Source organism: Parus major, chromosome 5 (genome assembly GCF_001522545.3).
Source record: "Parus major isolate Abel chromosome 5, Parus_major1.1, whole genome shotgun sequence".
Classification (NCBI taxonomy): Eukaryota; Metazoa; Chordata; class Aves; order Passeriformes; family Paridae; genus Parus; species Parus major.
The window spans coordinates 341,958-362,127 of NC_031774.1; the positions used below are offsets into that span (position 1 = coordinate 341,958).

At 42.6% G+C, this 20,170-nt stretch overlaps 1 protein-coding gene across 1 annotated transcript in view; it reads right to left on the reverse strand.

Moving 5' to 3' along the window:
* The window catches only part of SPON1 (spondin 1), a 187,073-nt gene extending 167,246 nt beyond the window's left edge, over nucleotides 1-19,827 (reverse strand). Inside the window, exons 1-2 of the mRNA XM_015632131.3 lie at nucleotides 19,390-19,827; nucleotides 13,148-13,254 (exon numbers count right to left, since the gene is read on the reverse strand). Coding sequence (XP_015487617.1) covers nucleotides 13,148-13,254; nucleotides 19,390-19,612 — 330 coding nt within the window. The 5' untranslated portion in view covers nucleotides 19,613-19,827. The remainder of the gene's footprint in view (nucleotides 1-13,147; nucleotides 13,255-19,389) is intronic.
* Between the last annotated feature and the right edge of the window lie 343 nt (nucleotides 19,828-20,170).

Consider the following 20,170-nt stretch of genomic DNA (forward strand, 5'->3'; position numbering starts at 1 on the left):
AAGAGAAGAGAAGAGAAGAGAAGAGAAGAGAAGAGAAGAGAAGAGAAGAGAAGAGAAGAGAAGAGAAGAGAAGAGAAGAGAGAGAGAATCTTGTATTAGGCTCAGGCATATCCCAGGTTTTCAGAGGATGTGTATAGATGTAAAAACACGAGCATAAATGGTAAAACTCCATCTTTGGAGGTTGTCTCAGGTTTTCTCCTGCCAAGAGGAAACCCCAAATCTCCCTCACAGTCAGCAGGGAGAGGGCAGATGGGTTCAGAAGCCCAAGAACACACTGCCATGTACAAAATGTTCTTCTTGTGATAGCTGCCAGTTGCATAACATCTGCACCACACACAGAGCTGGTGCTTTAATTCATTTTGCAAGTAATGTAATCAGTGGAACATCAGATGAACTCAGAGGAAAAAAAAAATAAAATAAATAGACAAATAGAGAGTTTTGAGAAAATACCATATGGGTCTTTTTCATCTTTTGGGGAAATCTTACACAATGTCTGAGAAATTATTGTAGGTCATTATATAAGCCCAGTGTCTAAATAAATCATAACCCAATTCTAATTCATGCAAGCACTTTGTATAACCTTTATGGACAATAAAACTGGGTTACTGAAAGATTCTAAAGGAAGCCAAGAAACTTTGCACAGTCCAAATCCCCACTGCAGCTAATACAGACAACATTTATGATTATCTTAATCTGGGATTTATCACAATGTGTGGGCAGATTTGCTTAACAGGAAGGATTAGTGAGGGGGGTGATTTACTGACTGGAGGGTTTTCCTCTCCTCCTACATGTGGGATTCCCACAGCTCCATGTAAAGAGAGGCCAGAGTGAAAGGACAGCAGGAAAAGGCAAACTGCTGCCTTAGCAACCATTTAAAATTCCTCCCTGAAGCTTCCAGAAGGCATTCCTCAGGTAATGGTATTAAATAGGGAGTTCATTTTCCTAGGAAAGTAACCTATAGCTCAAGAGAGGTTGCAGTGAAACGTAATTCTCCATTTTCATTATTTGTTGGCTACTTTATGACCCCTCTCTCTCCTCTACTCTTTATTCCTCCTATTTAAAAGCATTCTGTTAGCTAAAATAAGTCTGTGATAAACTGGCCAAAGAGAGCAATAACAGGTATAATTAAGTCTCCCATACAAGCAGAGTCAATGTTACTCATCCAGCTGAAATTAGGAAGAAAAAAAAAGAAAACAAAAGAAAAAATTAAAAGGAAAAAAAGAAGAAAAATTAAATGAGTTCTAGGAGAACAAAACCCTGATGTGTGCCTGACAAATAATGAATAAACACGGCAATGCCCCAAGGAACCTCTGCTACACTACTGACTGTATCAAGATATATAACCATTAAAGTTAGAGAACACCAAGTACCTCTTACATACTCATTCTTTTAAATGTTTCTTTTGAAAAGAAAAGCAGGTTCAAAGGAGCTGTGCCCACCCACAAGGAGAAAAAAAAAAAGAGGCAAGAGCAGCAACAGTGCCTCAATTCACATAGATGTGAATAATTGGAGTGAAGTAAACAGAAGCAGGATGAAGGCTTTTCAATTTACACCTACAGCCTACAAATTAGTAAGCAGTCTGCTAGGATGAGCTTGCCAGGGATTGCATAATAACCCTACCCCAGCAACAATGCAGGGAACAGGGAACAAAATGGTAGCTCTACACCAGCAGGGAATTTCCCTTTCTAATTACTGACTGCTATGAAAAGCATCCTCGAGAGCCAAACGTCAGCTTTTGTGCAACTGGATGGGGAATTTCTTCATTATTCTTGATTTATTCTGGTCTGAAAATTAATTTCAATGGTGTTTCAAGAATCAATAATCATCAAAAATGCAAAGTTTCTTCTGGAAAATGTTGTTTGAGAATTTAGTTGGTAAAATAATTATTTTTGTGCCAAAAGTTCAACAGATTACCAGTGACTATGGCTGGTTTAAATATCTTGCTTATCTCAGGATTTATTGTATAGTCACTTGTCTATATCCATTGAAAGGAAAAGGACCTAAAGCAGAAAATTCTGGTTTTGCAGAACATGTTGTGTGCATTCACATCCTGCCTCTTATGCAACCATGGGAAAAGTGAAGCTGAATTTTTGATTTGCAGTTTTTCTCACAGCGAGTGAAAACGGAGACAAAACACAGCAGAAGGGGGAAGGTTTGAGGTAAATAGGTTTAAAAAAACCAAAAAAAAATCCTTTTTCTGAGGAATACAATAACTCACAGGAATATTTTCTGTCCCCTTTCAATGATTGCTCACATGTAAACCTCACTTTGTGTAACTCCCAGTGCCAGGTCCTTCCAGAGGCTACTGGGAATAGGAGTCAAGAATCTTCTCAGAAAACAGAACTGTGTAGCTACAGTGGCAAGTGGTACATCATTTCCAGGTAAATCCTGGAACTTTCAGGGCTTGATTAGTAAGTTTTCTCCAGGAAATCATTCCAGCAGGGAACATCCACAGCATGGCTTGAGGAACAGCCTGGCTGTGGTGGGGCAATATCCACCCCTGGCTGCTGTTTCCCTGCAGCTAAAGGACACAGAATGATTCACACAAACACTTCTCAGTGGGGTGACAGGAAAAAAGAACTTTATTTTTCTGACTCCTGTATTTATATCTTGACAATGACCAGGGATTGGATAATTAAGTAAGCACCTTCCCAATCACACTGGGCATGTGAAACATCCATCAAAAGACGTTTCTTGGGAGGAATGTATAAACATCTATGTTTACACTTACTTTCCTGGGAAAGCAGCTAAAACTATGAAAAACAAGATCAGAAGGCTTAGTTTCCAGGGTGACATTTCCCTGCCAGAGACACACAAAGAGGAGAGGTGAGGAGAGCACCTGGCTCAGCCGGTTTAGAAGGCAAGAGTGCTCCTGGTATGGAGGGAGCTCAGAGGAGGGGGAAGGCAGAGACAGCTTCATGTCCTGCTTGAGGTGAAAATCAGATTTCCTGGCTTGGTCTGCTGATTAAATGCCAGTCCTGCACAGGTAGAAGGGCTGTCAGAACAAAGTTCTCACCCCACCAGGTGAGAAAGCATCCATGAAAGCATTATCCTTAGAGCAGCAATGCCCAGAGCCAGGAAAGCCCCACGGAGCAAGGAGCAGGGGACAGGCTGGGATCAGAGTGAGTGATCAGAGGAAAGCTCACAGCATGCCAGGATGTGCTGACATGGAAGGGATCCACAAGGATCACTGAGTCCAGCTCCTGGCCCTGAAAAGGACCTTCCCCATCACCACGTGCCCAAGAGCATTCTCCAAACGCTTCCTGAACTCTTTCCTCTAAGGGAAGGGCACCTCATTCAGGTGATAATTGAGCAGAGGAGGACAGCAAAGACTGAAGGAAGTCAGGATGTGGAATAACAGGCCAGGAGAAATCCTGATGACTGAATTTGGGCTGAAGAGAACCTTCTGTGAAAGGACTTCCAGCTGCAGCTTCCTTACAATCCCAGACTTCACGGAGATGAACAAGGTTAATTCTCCTAGAAGTGGTCCAGCATTGTGCTAGATGAGATGAGTTCTGGAAAAGTATGAAAGAAAGAGCAAAACTGTGTGGCTTTTTTGGTCTGGGACTCCAAATAGCCTCAATCTTGTCAGGATAAAAATGCATCTTAAAGCTGCATGCCAGCCTCACTGCACAGTTCTCTGAGCAAACAGAGCAAAGGGAAACAAAGCATCCTGATGAGAAACTCTCTGCAGAGTCTCTTGAGGAAAGGCTAGCACTGAAGCAAAACATGAGATTAGGATGAGAGGGCGTGTTTGTGTGAGCCCCTGCACATCATTCTGAGGACACCATAAGGGATCTCCATTCATCACTGCATGAAGTGAAGTGACCAAAACCATCTCTGAAGGCGTGTGAAGACAAAGCACCGAGAGGCAAAGGCGCTGAATGCACCAGAATCCAAAGATAAACTCGTTTTCTGGCCAGGTCCTGTGTCATTCCTGGCAGGATAAATACACAGTGATCAGATGAATAACGAGCCTGGGCTGTCAGGTCATGAGAGAGACTTATCACAGCAAGGACAATAATCAATTACAACTGCTCAGGGCAGCACTGGAAGCTGAAACAATATCCTTGGCAAACACTGAGAGGTCACTACCTTCATTAGAAAGGGAAGAGTTGAGGAGGAGGAGTGCCAGGGCAGTCCACAGCTCAGTCTGAGGAGGCGACAAGTGCAGTCCAGAGTAATGGGAGCTAAAAATATTGTCACTTTAATAATGCAAAAGGGCCTTCTGAATTCAGGAAGCAGTTCTCAAGACAACAGGCATAGCCAGCTGTACTTTTAGCCTAGCAGAAATTAATTCAGCAGTGAGAGCTGACCATGAAGCCTGGAGGAAGGATTTTGCCTACAGCAGCCATTCCTGAACGAGTCAGGTGGGTAAACTCCTGAATTTAAAAGATCCATTCTGCTTCTAAGTCACCAAAACCTCTCAACACAGTGGAGAGAGAAAAAAACATACAAGCAAACAAATAATAGCACAAACAAACAAAAAAAACCCCAACCACATACGCAAAATAAAGAATAAATAAAGAGCACAATTTAAATTTAATTGGGAGGCTTTCTACAGGCAGCTGTGTAGCTTCAGAAGCCCAGAGGATTGACAGCAGGATTTTCTTACAGTCCATAAAACCTGGAGAAACTGTCAAGCTGAGCCTCAGCCTTTATCTTCAACTTCATTCACCCTTCTCCTCTCAATCCCCAATTCATGTGATGGGAAAAGGGAACACAAGACGAGAAAAGACTCTTGGGCACACACAAAATTCCATATATCCATGGGCTGCCACTGTGGGCTGGAAGCTGACAGTGCTTATGTGGAGAGAAGTGGAGGAATAATAAATGAATAATAATAATAATAATAAATACATCTTCCCAGAATAACCCTTTTCCTTTTAAAGCCCTGTGTGGTTCTGGGGGTAGCACACGTGTCCAGGTCCATCACAGTGAGGACTCCAGGCAGTGATAGCTCAAACAGTCCAGAGCAGCAGGGAATAGCTGATAAATGCTTTCTAACCTGATGCAAAGTGGAAGTGCAAAGAACAAACACTTGCTCTAAGGTCCCATTGATTGGAACTGACATGCTGAAGGTTTCCTGATGCTGCAGAATGGCAAATTAGATCAGAGGTAATTCTTGGAGCATTTCAGGAGGGGATGGGAGCTGGGAGATCAGCCTGCTGATCTCTCTCAGCAGAGAAACAAACCCCAGCAATTGATGACTGCCCCAGATGAGGCTGGTGAATTACAGGTGACAAAAAGGGAAATCCAGGAAGGGAAGCCTAATGGCAGCATTATAAATGAGGAAAGAGCTGCTGAATAGATGTTCCAGTGAAGCTGGATCCAGAGTTATAACCCATGACAGCTGCCATAGGGCACCTGGAAAACATCTGACTGCTGCCAGAGGGGTTAAATGTCTTCACTGAGATTTCTCATGGCCCAGGTGCCACCATCTGAGGGAAGATTATCTGAGAGGGGAATAACAATGGGCTAGGCAGTTTACCTGGGCTGGAAATGAGTGGATATTAGGATTTACTCCTAATTTAGAGTCACTGAGGCAAATAAGTCCACCTAAACACTGCCCTGAGGAGGAACACACAGCTTTTACTGAGTGACAAAACAGAGTTAGAGGGATCCAGACTCTGTCTCAGGGTGACACATCTGCAGATACAGAACTGGCCTCTGGATTGGAAGCAAGACCTGAATAGAGAACCCTCCTGGGGCACCAATAATCCCAAACCCCAGAGGCCCAGAATGGACTCTGATGTGTCTGAGGAGCAGACTGGAATCTCCAAGGCAGAAGGGAACAGTGTTTCCAGTGTCATTTCCTCTCTTGAGGACTGATTTAAGTGCCAGTGCCAAATTCTAGGAAACAATTCTTTAATGAGTCTCTTTGGAAGACTCTTAGAAGGAGGAAGCCTTGCAGTTTAATGTTAATACAAAAAACAGAATAAACTAATGGGTTTTTTTTTAAGCTGGAGATTCAATTAGGCAATTCTGGTATTTTATCATGATGTAGTCTGGCTCTGCAAGGCAGGGCAGAAGTTACACCTGAGATAAGCCAGCTCTGATAATCCTTGGATCTGAAAAGGAGCTTGGAGTTTCAGCTAACCAATCTCAAAAAGCATGCTTCCTGGTTTTTTTTGGTTTCACTGTTTTTAGAGGGTTTCTTTGGTTCGTGTTTTGGCTGGTACTTTTCCAAAACAGAACTTGAATCATCACAAATTAAATATTTGTTTAGGCAAAATCCTTTCCAAAGAACATAAGCTCTTCCTGAGACACAATCCTCATTTGAAGTCATTCTCAAGAGAAAGCATTTCTCCAGCAGGCAAAAAAAAACAAAACAGAACACAAAAAACAAAACAAAAAGAAAATAAAAGAGGAAAAATAAGATTAGATTAAAGAAAGAGGACTAAATATGATGTGGCCAGAATTTAGGTGTTTTTTTCCACAGCAGGGAGATAGGGAAAGGGTGAAGATAAAGAAATGTCAGAAGATAAACTAAAGCCAAATTAACTAAAAAAGTTGTTTTTTAAAGTGATGGTAGTGCTATAGCAAGAAAACCCTCAGAAAACTGAAAACAGGAGTGAGCCCAGCCTGAGACACTGAATCCCCTTTTCATTCAGCAACAACCTAAGTTTCACTGCAATCACAATTTAATATTTATTTCCTATTTATTCCTGAGTTAACAGTTCAAAGATCCACTGTAAGACAACACATAACAAAACAGCATTTAGAAATTCCCTATATTTTCCTATTTTGGCTGTGAAATGATACAGTTTGAGTCATTTATTCCAAAAGACACAGCAGCTCTGTACACCAGCAGCTGGGGGAGTGCCCAAGGTGTGCCAAACCAGGGGTGGGTCACACTAAACCTGAAAAACATCACGATGTAAAGATTTATATTTATTTCATTTATTTTTTTTTTGCTCATTCATAGCACGAGCTGAAACAAGAACAAAAATGGAAGGAAGCAAAAAACTGCCCAGTTGGAATCCAGTTTGGTTTTTCTCCAGCCTCATCAGTAGCAAATAATGACTATCAGAGCTGCTTCTGTTCTGTTCTGCAAGCTCCTGGTGCTCATCACTCACATATTAAAAAATATTCATTTTTACTGTTCTAAAATGAGGCATAACTACCTCCTGAGACGATTTCTTAACCAAAATCTTTCCTATAAGTGGTTCAGGTTGAGGTTTTTGCAGTGCACCAGAGATATTTCTATTTAATCTCACTCGAAGTGCTCACATTCTCCACTCAGTGCTAAAACTGGCAGTGGCAGATACTTTTTTAGGGGGGGATTTTTATTTTTAAGCTCATTTTTAATCCCTGAATATCATGATATGGAGCTTGGAGTTCTAGAAAAATGTGTGAAAGTGTTCATCAAGGTTAAACAATTCCACCCTGCTGGGAAGGCAAACTAGAGTTTGGTTTTCCATTATAACTTTCAGGGGTTTGTTCCTAGAATAATATTCACAGTGATTCTTAGAGAAAGAAAATTTGGGAATACTCTGGCAAATGCAAAAGGACAAGAGATTTAAATTTGACAGACTCAGAATTGATGCCTACCTGCTTAGTCTACAAATCCTAGAGCTGGCACGTTCTGACTCCTATTTAAAATAGGAATTTTATTATTTGTATTTATATTTATTATATTTTTATTTTATTATATGTATAGATAATAAATTATTTTTATTATTTTATTTCTATGTAATATAAATAAATTTTATTATATGTAATTATGGCTTTGGATCATTACCTCCACGTGCTTTTAAGTAGTGACAGACTCTGGCAGTGATGAGCTGCTGGGACAGGAAATGTAGAGAATGCAAACATGAGTGAAAAACTTGGAAGTTCTTTTTTTTTTTTAAAGAGAATCACATCAATTCATACACCTCAGAATAAGGTATTTACAAAGCAGCCTGATGAGTTGATATTGGGAAACAAGCTTAAAAAAAAACCCCAAACATACAAGCCAAAAAGAACATCAAGGAGACCCAAGTATAACTTAATTTTTAATATTAAGAAATTTTAATATTTAAATTTTAATATTGAAATTTTAATATTGAAATTTTAATATTAAAATTTTAATATTAAAATTTTAATATTAAAAATTTTAAGCTGTTAATATTAACAGCTTAAAAAATAACTGCAGCCATTAATTTAAAAACCATAAAACCACCTTTGCTTATAAATACAAGAATGGATCATTTGAAGTGGCTAACAGCCTTTTAAGGCTGCTTCTTTCAGAATGCACGGTATCAGGAAGATGTAAGGTTCCTATAAAAGGCTGGAACTCAGCATTAGAGGAGCTGCTTTTCCAAGAGGCTGTAAAAATCCCTTTTAACCCAAATGCCTTGCTGAGCACATCAGTCAGCTAAAGAGCAGCAAGAGAATGAGGTGACCAAAAACAAAGGACACTTCTGGGCTCTGGTTTCAGCACCTCTTACCTTGCTTAGCTGTTTATTCCAATTTCCCTGAAATGTTTTCTCCTTCAGCACAGCCCCAAGCTTTTCTAAATCCCACACCTTTAATGAAACCTTCATTCTTGCTGCTGCTGCTCTTGCTCGCTTTCCCACATTGCTTTTTTTGCACAGCTGGGTCCTTAAATTCAGGGTGAAATTAAGAATTCTTCTGGTTCACTCTGGAATTAAAACAGGCAAAAGGACACCTCCAGGAGAACTCCTACGAGGAAGGCATGCAACACTAAACTATCACCAAAAATGAAGGTGTAAGATCCAAATTTAACAAGTGATTACGCCAAAGCGCAATCATAAAATTCCTCCTTCCTTTTGGAGGAGTGGATGGCACCTTGAAGGTCGGAATTGCAGCTCAGAACTTCCTTGATAAATTGGATGAAGCTCTACATTAAAAAAAGAATTAAAAAAAACCACAGATTGAGAAGATTCTTCCTGAGCACCAGGCACTCCAAAGCTGTGCTGCTCTAGGGATTGCTCTATCCAAATTCTCTGATTTTATGCTGGGAGTGCAGATCCACTCCTGAGTACAATTCTGAGGAATGTGAGACTGGAATCTCCACTGCAGGAAAAGCAAAGCTGGAAGAAGATGGCCCACGATGAAAATATGAAAATTTGAATAAAGGACAGGTAGAGTGTGTGGAATTGGAGGGAGAATAAAGGAAACTTCAGGCTGCCTTCCTCATAAAGTATCAAGAAGATTCTTAATTTAGGAAGACAATTTCATAAGGGAGCAATTTAACCACTATTAGTGAAGATTCAGTTTGGATATTAGCAAAAAGATCTACAAAGCTGAAATTTCCTATTAAATATAATATATTCAAGTGTTTAAACCTGGAGAGATGGATTCGTTCTTCTTGTTGAACACTTCAGAACAGATTGACAAAACATCCACCAAAAAATTCCCTGGGAATATTTATCCTTCCTCAGAGAACAAGGAAGATGAGATGAGGTTCAGAGTTACATTTCTAATATTCTACATTATTTATCAGACCGAATCCATAGGGTTGTGTTGGAGTCTGAGATACAGAGTGTGTGCCCTTGTTTTTAATACTTAGTTCTAGGATTCAAAGAAATACTGAATTTCATGTAATATGAAATTCATGGGCATGTTTTCATGGTGATACATGAGAACAAATGTTAAAGTTAGATAGGAAAAATGTGAGTGTGTAGATTAGAAAGTTTCTTGAGTCACTGGGTGAATGGGTTGAGGTTTAAAGTAGTTTAGAGAGCAGAAGACGAGATGGAGGATTTAGGGTGTTGTCTCTTGTCCTTCTTCTTTCTTCTTCATGTTCTTCTCCTGGAGGTTTTTGGGTAGCAATGAGTGATTGGATAGAAAATGTCACAGTGCAGCACTCAGGTGTTGGGTCATTGGGTCATTAAGGATAATAATTTAGTTGGCACCTGTTAATTGGGTAAATGGACATATAAAAGACCATGAAGAAGATCTTTGTTGGCCATTTTACACTTGTCTATCACAGTGCACTCAGCTCCTTGTACCTTGTAATGCTGATTAGAGAAGAATAAACAACTGAGACTGAACAAGAGAAAACTGCCTCCCTCTCATCAATCTTCAGTTCAAGGGGAAAAAGAACCCAAATCCAAAAGTCCTATAACTAGACAGGGTTGCACACATATGTTGATTCAAATGGCCTGCACAGACTTTGTTCTGTAGTCAGTAGTGGTGATTGCTGCCCTGGGATTTCATTTACCTCAGGAGAAATTTGCAGACTGTTGCTAAACACGGCAAAAGAGAACGATCAGCGCTCTGCACGACCAGAGCTGGGAATGGTTTGTGTAAAGAGGCCAATGGGACAGATTCCCAAAGCTTTCAGAGGGCCTCACTGAGCTCTACAATTACCACTGGCATAAGGAAGAGCCCTGCTGCTACATCCCCAAATTTCTACGGCTGAATTTGGCACCTTGGATTCCCTAGCTGTATTTAATTTCGCCATTTTGCGGTTTTGGGAGACAAAGTGATTTATTTTAAGGCTGGATTGTGTCCTGTGCATCCTACAAGGACAAAAATACAAGGAAGTTTGGCTGCATTAAGTAAACAAACAGTAAAATCGGATTTTAAAGTCTCAGTTGTCTCAGAGGAGAACAGATTTGGAATGGTGGAGTCCACACCACACTTCTCTAAAGGTCTCAAGTATAGGGGTAACCAGAAAGTGCACAGAAAAGAACACCTGTCCAAGCAAGAATTTTAACAGCTCTGCTATTTATAGGACCACAAGTCCTATTAACAAGATTGACTGTTCCTGGTGGCCTGCAGAGCCACACAGGAGCCATCAGGAGCTTACAGCAGCTGCCTACTGCTCGTCCAGACAGGCTGCAGCCCCCCTCCTGCTCCAGCTGGACTGTGACCCCTGAAAACAGAGCTTTCCCCTCCTAAATGTACTCCATCCACATCAAAAACCCCATGTTAGCCCTTCTCCACCCCCTGGCTGCTCCTCAAAGCTACAGAGACGCTGGTCAGTCTAACACCAGGGCTCTGGTTCTGAGCACAGGGTGCAGCTGGGTTTCCTCCATGGAACCTGTTGTAACTCACACTCCACAGCTTGAAAGTGGCACCCAGAGGTTTGCAAATCAAGTGCTTTATGGTCTGTAAGTCATGGAAGGAAAGTCTCACTTGGGCAGCTCCCGTTTCGTTCTGTCCTGGTTCCAGCGGGAAGTTTGGTGATGTGAGAGAAGCACTTGCTTGGTGCACTGCTTTGCTCTGACTGCTCTCTGGACATTGGAGATGTCTCCCCACGGAGGCAGAGGTGCAGTCCCAGAGCAGCAGAGGGTCTCAGGCCACTCTGAGGGGATTTTCCCCCAGTTCTGCTGCTCTGGGGATGACAGATTCTCTCTGACTCCTTGGGTGACACAGGCTCCATCTGAGAGCAGGTACACACTGTACACACAGCTCCTCCTGACCCTGCACAGCTGCTCAGCCCCCTTGGCATCCTCACTTCTGATGAAAACACACTGCAAACATCTTTTCTTTTGTCTTGGTTTAGAAATAAACATCTTTTTTTTTTTTCTCCTGGTTGCTAGCACCCAGCCCAGGTACAAGGGGGGTCTGTGTTTACCTTCAAGCGTTCTCTGGGTACCAAAATGGGATCTTACATCTGAATCCACAGAGGCAGAACAGGCTGACACCATCTGAATAAACTTCAGGGAGTTGTGCTAGCGTGGGATGAGCATGGTGAGTACTGTTTAAACCACAGACACACAAATTTAGTTGTGGGTGACCTTTGGGACTCCCACCTGCCAATAAGAAGGCTGAGTTCAGACTGCAACCCATACAATGCACTTAATTAAACAATCTTCCCTCAGCTGAGACCCACTGAGCTTTAATTTTTTATTTTTTTGTTTCCCATCTATATAGAATTTCCATTTGCTTCCCACTCAGCTAACTTCAAAATGCCTCTGTACTTCAGCAAAGCTTAGTGAGCTTCTCACTGTGAGTTAGACCTGAAGACAAAACTCAGGCCCAATCTTTCCCATTTGCCACAACCACAGAGATATTAACAACTGAAATGAAGAAATTAATGGTGAAAAGCTTCTTTTAAAATAGATGAAGCATCGCTGTTTGTACTTCTTAGCAGTAGCTGATCGTTCAGTACTAGCTTATTCTTTAAAAAGCCAACTTTGTTAAAAAGTCCATATTAAAAAGATTTCTCCCAAATAGGAATTGGTTTCATTTTAATGGATTTATTCCACCCTCAAGTTCTCAATCATTCCAGATTTTCTTACAAAATGTGTGAAAAGCAGACAGAGGCCTCCAAGCAAACTCAGTAGGAGAACTGGGCAATTATTTACTGAGTTTACACTGAATTTGCTGCATACAAAAATAAAGAAGAAATATAGGGAGAGGTGTTCATTTCTGTCTCCTTGCAGGTCACCAAAATTGGAACTTGAGTGTTTCCCTTGAAAACCTTGAAACCTGAGGCAAGTGAAATCTTCCACCTAGAAATTGTTATTAAAATTACTATCAATATTACTGCACATCCTGTAAATTATAATCAGTACAATTCAACTGTATTTCTAAGCCTGGAAAGTCAAAGAGCAAACAATACCTCTTGTGAGAATCAAACCTACATCACTTCTACCTTCTTTCATAAATATCATATATTTTCTCAGTTTCCAGAATTCCCCACATGGAGTAGCTGAAAATACCAGTTTGTGAATCATCCTTCTGGTTTCTAATCCTTTTAATACCAAACATTTCATCCCACTGGATGTGTTCATTAAGTCAAGTACTACTGAGCATAAATAAAACAGCAGAATCTAATTTATGAATGATAAAACAGTCATTACAGCCACGGCAAACACTTCTCAGAGTTGAATTCTACAGCTCAGTGGACAAAAATATTGAGGGAAAGAAACACAAAAAAACCCAGAATGTGAATAGAATACTCTTGATCACTTTGGATGAAAGGTTCAGGTGTCCTAGGCTCTAGTTCAAGGAACTGATGCTCATTTTGAACTGTGGGAGTGTGGGAAGACAAGCTGAAATCCAGGTACACGAGCCTTGACCCTTCGAACACTCGTGGGATATAAAACATGCTCTGCTGTCCTCCTGCCAACATCCACAAACATTTATGTTTAAACACTCTCTGCATTCTGCTGTGCATATAAAAACCTCCCTTTGAGGCAGGCAAACACTAAAGAAGACTCCAAAGGGGAAGTTCTCTCACCTGGAAAGATCCTGCATGGTCTTCCTCTTTGTCACCTTCTTTTCCTTCCTTGAGGGCGATCAAGGTGAACCCTCGGAAGTAGGCAGGAGTGGCAGCAGAAAGCGTCACTGGGATGTGATGAACAGAGAAAGAACCAAAAGAGACCATTAATTGTGAAGCCAGCCACTTGCACATCATCTCACAAGGTGTGTGTTCTAAGCTGGCAGTGACTGAAGTCAGAGCACCGACAGCAGGGAGCCAAGCCAGCCACAATCCAAAATGTTCACTCCAAGTTTCCACATAAACTGAGAACCACTGGCATGAAATAACTCTGCTTTTTTATTTTCCCCCCATTTTTTCTTTTAAAGCAGATTGATAATCTGCTCAGATCTACAGGAGGGTTTATTGGTGGTGGTTTGGGGGTGGGGATGCATGTGCAAGGGTGTTTTCTACTTGGGGCTTTTTCTTTGTGAGGGCTCTTTTTGTTTGTTTTGAGGGGTGAGGGGGTGTTAAATGTACAGGAGCATCCCTAAATATTTGACTTCATTTTTTTGTCCAGTTCTGAGCACAGACAAAGTCATTTAGTGCACAGCAAGTCCTTCTGTAAAGCCAGATGTCCACGTTGCCTGTTCCAGCTCAGCTACACTCAGCACAGCACTCCAGCTTCTGGAAATGGGGGATCTCAAAATATCCTCCCCCTGCTCCATCCTCAGGGCAGAACAGCACACAAAACTAAACTCCTGGCTGATAAAACTAAACTCCTGACCATTAAAAGCTGTGCTGGATGCTCTGATTGCCAAACCAACCCTGCACAGCCCTGTCCTGAGCAGGTAAGGCAGGGCTGGCTGATCTGATCTGACCCCGCTCAGCAGCAGGACTGAACCCCTGATCTGATGTGCAAAACTCAAAAACCTGAGTTCACAGAATTGGGATATCCTGGGAATGGTCCCTGCAGGGATTGAACCCACGTTTTTAACACCAGGCTCTAACCAGTTAATTAATTATTAGTTATAGTTATAGTTAATTATTAACCCAGATAATCTCAGGGTCCTCATCTTTGAACATTATCAGAGCCACAGAATGAGGCAGAACTTCGAGGCAGGACATTTGAAATTACCAAACTCTCTTCAACCACTAATAGCAATCCTTTCCTGAAACAGAGGTAAATTTTAGTGAAGACAAAAATTATTGTAGAATTAAAGAGACAAAACATTGAACTCTTGATGTTTTAAGTGAACTCTTATGTTTTCCTTTAAGCATAGTGCAAAAAGAGTCACTCGTAGTACTTTTTATTGTCACACTCTCCAGCCCTGGCAGGCACAATAAAAACTGAAGACCACCCACAGTTTTTAGAGCAAACTGCAGCTCCCAAGGCTGCTCCATAGAGGAGTATCCACAAGAGACTCCCTCTCACACAGATAGGCTGCGAGGGCTTGGATCACATTGCTAAAAATCACAGATTGCCCTTAGAAAATCTGGATTTCCAAATATGCCCCAGAGTTCATTTGGAACATAGAGAGCTCTTTGATCTAGAAATTCAGTAGCAGAAAAATATAAAATAGGCTATTTGAAGGTTTCTAGCATTATGCAGCTGTATTTGGGGTTAAAACTCACAGTGTTTGTACAAACACCTAACTTTCCTGACTATATGTGAAAAAAAGAAAAAATATTTATTTCCATTTTCAAACTTTTGTTTAAGTGCCATGACATATAAACCTGCAAACACCTGCACAAATTGTGATGGCACAACAGCAAGTCCTCCAGCTCTCAAGATTTTCAACACTCTTTTCATCCCATGGAACCTTACGATGAGGCTAAGTGTCGTGATTTTGGGGGAGAAAGAAAATTTCACACATTATATTCCAAAATGGGCCAGCAGTATAACACCATTAAAATCTCTGCTTGCTTTAAAAAGCATTGCTCCAATTCATTAATTCATTTTCTGCCCAGTAATTAGCATGGTTAATCCAATGTTGAGGACTTCTGCAGCTCTGGCTAAATGGAAATCCACGGGCAGCCTCTCTGGGAACAGCACGCTGCTGAACCCAACAGAGATGAACACATTACTCCTGCTTCAACAATGATTCTTAGAAATTTACTGCCATAAAAGTCTCTTACATACAACAATTTTTTCCATATCATATGCAATTAAAGACTCTGAATCACTGTGAGTAAAAGGTTACACCAGGAATATTTGAGTATGCGTGCAGAGAATCCAGCTGTGAACTGACTCAACAGTTTTTGTTTTCCCCACAAAGTTACAGATCAAACCAAACAGCTTTAGAAATTCCAAACACCTACCCACAAAACAGAGTTCTGAAATGCTGCAGAAACATCAGAAAAAATAAAAAAATATTAAAAATTGCTAAAAAATATTTTAAAAAAAGGCAAAAGGAAAGCAATTCCAAAGGCTGACTCATAGTTTTTGAATGCCTGGGGTTAGCAATACCCCAGCTGTGGTTGCAGTCATTTGAAGCCCCAATAAATGCATGTTCTCTCCAGGAGGAGGGATGCTGCTGTGCTCTGGGCTCAGGAACACTTCCAGCCCAGAGGAAAATCCAAAGGAGCTGAGCACAGCCGGAGGGTTGGGCTGTGTCCGTCCCTGTGTCACCGCTGCAGGGACACACGGACACAGCAGCACGGCAGGACCCAGGCTCTGTGCTCTGGGATTTGCACTTTTAGGGATGCAGGATTTGGAACAGCCCAGAGCTAGGCCAGAACAGCGAGCTGGGAAGGTTTCTGTCAGTGCCCAGAGCCATCCTCAGGTGACACAGGGCTCATCCCAAACACTCCCAAATCCCGGCTCCTCCTGAGCTGCTCCTGGAGCCCCTGCACGGGCAGCAGTGCCAAGCTCCCAAACCACATCTGTTCTTCACAAGGGAGAGGCTCTGGGTTGCATAAGAGTTCTTGGGCAGCAGCTGTGTCCTGCTCATTAACTTTCACTGAATAATATGAACTTCCTGCAGGGATCTGCTAAACCTCAGTGCAAGCCTCAGCCCTAAGGATCTCACTTTAAAGGGAAGATTGCACACCAGCAGTTACTTTAAATCTCTAATTGCTTTACAAGTTGGGCTTTGGCACATGACCTCACCCTTTCCTGGTGTCCCAAGCCCAAGGTGGGATGATCAAAGTCGCTCCTTTGGTTTCAGGCAGGAAATCGGATTTTTCTCACCCAACACAACTGCACATCCCCTGCTGCACATTGCACAGGTAGCAGCAAATGCAAGTTCCTAAATTCCATCTGTATTTTGTGGAACAGCTGATGTAGTTACAGAATGAGAGCTTTTTTGGGTTTTGTTGTTTTGTTTATTTTGGAAAGTTGTTTGCACGTTGAGGGGAGATGAAAGAAATGGAAAGAAAAAGACTCAACACTCCTTCGAAGAGAAGTCCCCAAACCAATGCAGTGGAGCACAACACCTTAAATGAGCTTTTCCTCAAAAACTGAGAAAGTGAACTGACCTACAAGTGAAATTCCATTAAAACCAGGACCAGCACCCACACAGAGGGTATATGTAAGGGTTACAACTAGCCTGGTACTCCTTTTCTTCTTCAGAATAATAACTTCATGATCTCACAGCAGAAAGCATTTCTACTCTGCATGTTAGTGTGCTCTACTCCCTTTTGGTAGAAGCAAGTTTATTTACATTTTAATAGCGTGAAACTCACCTCATTTTTTCATGGAAATCTCATGCAATCATTAATCTAACTGCACAATCAATAAAGCCAGGACTGAGTCTTTTCAAGGATCATTACCCTGTATCTCCACCCAAACCTGAGGCTCATTTGTGCCTCCGAATGAGAGCTCTGACCTTCAGTGGAGGCAAGAGAAGCTCCATCACCACCGAAGGAACCCAGCAGGGGAGGAGAGGACCTCGACCCTAGCATGGTGTGCCCTCAAACCTGGTCCTACACATTTGAATTGTTCCCACTCAGAGAAGTTATTCAGTGCCCAGTGCTGTTTTCTATCACAGCTCCAGAGGTGGAAAACCGAGGCTTCACAGCTCCTTGCACACAGATTTTCTGCCCTCAGGACAAATAGATTGTGATTGATCTAAAGGTGAATAACTGCAGGGCAGCCATAAAAACTCCCCCAGAGGCAAAGCTGGGAGCTGTGGTGTCCTGCCTCCCACACTGCAAACTGAGATATTCCCAGATATCCCCTCCACTCATTGCTGCTTGAGAGGCTGGTGTGTCACATCAGCTGATGGCATGAAGATAAATGGATGTCCCTACACTTTTCTGGAGTATATTTGCATGTACAGAAAATTCCTGTGCTATCCACCTTGAAAATGTGAATTTATTCCAAGAGGCCACTAGGGAACGTGCCAAGGATCCAGATTGCATCAATTCAAGCAGGGGCCATGGGAACAGGAATATCTGGCTCCAGAGCTAAGGAGGTCCTGCAAGTCTTCTGCTATGTTGCACACAGAATAATTTGCTGCTAAATAAATACAAACAACAAACAAAACCCCCCACGCCTGTCATACCATCTCATTTTTTATTTTATTTTTTAATCATTAGTTGGATTTTCCAGCCTTTGCATAAAACAGTAATAAAGTTCCAGCTGGACTGCAGAAATGCCTTTGAGAACAAGCTCCCCAAATTTTCTGTATATTGTCATTTTTAACTACTGCTGTGTTAAAAGGAACATTTATTTGTGTCCTTCTCACCATTCAGGAATGTGTCCTTAAAGAATGATCTACACACCCCAATGTGCCACCTGAATGCTTCAGTCCCAAATATCAGAAAGAAAAGCACATATCCTGTTCTACATTTTAACTTTTTACTGTTAGCTGTAATTTTCTCACTTCCAAGCAGCTTATAATAGCCTAATGTGATTTTATTAATTGAGTTCCTAACGCCAAGACCTAATATCTCCACAAAATTAGTTCTGCTAATTCATCTGGGAGTTTCTTTCTTCCCACATTTCTGTGCAATAGAAACTTCTTTGGGAGGTGACTGAAAATGTCCAGTAATGTTTTCACAGAAGGGAATCCCCAAATTTTTTAAAGAACGTTCTCATTTATCACTATCAAAAAACTTGGCACATCTTTTTCCTGCTCAGTAGATGTACCAAGCTGACATCCCACATGAAATCTTTCAGGATACTAATCCTCCTGTCTGGAACTTGTGGGTCATGTGAATTTCCTCACACCATCTTAAAATAAAACTATTTTTGGGGGGAAAAAAAAATCGAATCAACAGCATGCAAAGTTACAGACTGGTGCTCAAAACAGGTGAACCTGCAGATGTATTTCTCAGCCTTTGGAGAAACAAATTGATTATGCTCTGTGCACACTTTTTTCTCCCTGTATACACTGAGATTCCCATGTTCATGCAATGGGAAAACACTGCTCTTTACCCTGGATCTAAGAAACACTTGGAAGAATCTCCCAATATTTTTTTTTTCCTAAAAGTACATCAGTTTAAAATGTCCAGACTCTTTTTAAAGTGCTTTTAAAATGCAAAGCTAACAGCACATTCCAAGAAGGTTTATTTCTCAAGGCACTATATAGCGAGGCAGGAAAAGTGACCAAAACCTGTCTTTGCCTATTAATTAGTAAAACACACCCGAATGTGCTTTGGAAGTTCATTCCAAGGATTGTATGTGACATGCTCAGGGAAGAAGGAATGCCTCCATCTCTTATTTACAGTGGTCGTTAGCACTGTCTCTGCCTCTTTCCTGCTTGAGCCATCTGTTCACTTACCCAGAAAAAAAATTAAAATAAAATAATTAAAATAAGGGTGGGATAGTGGGATAAACGTAAGTGGGAAATGTGGGAAGTTGGCAGGGTGCTGCATCATGTTTGCCCATATGCTAACTCATTATATTAACATTCATATTTCAGGGCAAGAGCGATTAGCTCCGAGTTTCCTCTCCCTCCTGCTGGATGTGGAAGCTTCCCCCACGGGTTAAATTTAAAGGGATAGGAAGAAATCCCACGGAAGAGGGCAAACGGGAGAAGAGTGAGCTCTGCATCGCTGCAACTTCGAGCGCTGAGCCCGTCCAGAGGGCTCCTAAATAAAGGAAATTCCTCTTCATGAGGAACGCTCGGGAGAAAAGTGAGACACCGAAAGCCAGCTCCCCTCTCTTGCCGTGGAAGCATCCCCAATAAAGTGATGCCAGGGGGTGTATTAGGCTGCCCTAACCCCCACACACACGCCAGGAGGGATCCGGAGCTGACAGGCAGAGACGCTACAGCTCAATAAACACTCATCCTCCCCGAGATCGCGCTACGGGATGCAGAGGATGCCCGACTTACCCCGGTAACTGTTCCCAGGCTTGTAAAATTCTGGGTCGCCCTCCACCCTGAGGCTGAATTCATTGTACCCTTCCCTCCTGGTGCCTTGGGCTCGCAGGATCCGGCTGCAATATCCCTCGGATTTGGAGGCTTTCTCCAAGGTTTCGTCGGGAAAACCCTTGGCCACCAAGGGGAAAGTCAGCGCCAGGAGCCGCAGGGCCAGCGGCTGCAGATGCGCTCCCATCCTCGCAGCTCCGCACAACTTTTGGCGGCCGGGGCGGCGGTGGAAGGGCCCGGGGGGCTCGGCAGGGCTGGACAGGGCTGGACAGAGCTGGACAGAGCTGGGCAGGGCTGGCAGGACGGGCTGAGAGCTCCCGGGCAGCCCCAGCCGGCAGCGGCCCCAGCGTGAGGCTGCCGGGTGGGATCGGAGGGACCGGCTGGGCTGCTGCCGGCAGAGGGAGGGGAAAAGCGGGGAGGGGACGGCTCAGAAGGGGAGGGGAGGAGGAGGGAAGTGTGATCTTGCCCAGATCCCCGAGTGCTGTTTTGTCTCAGAGCCGTGTGATTAGCAGCTCGGCAGTGTTTACTTAGGCGGGCTGAACTGGCAGGGTTTGGTGACAGAGCGGAGCAGGGGACGCTGCTGCCTCCCAGACACCAGCCCTGAAATCAATCACCCGCATTCCTGCCCAAGTCTATAGTTACTGTAGGGATAAGGAGGCTCGCAGAATTCCCCGACAGCCCTCCCGTCTCTCTCGGAAGCAGCAGACACGATAAACATCAGCAATGAACAGCGCGGAGCGAGCGA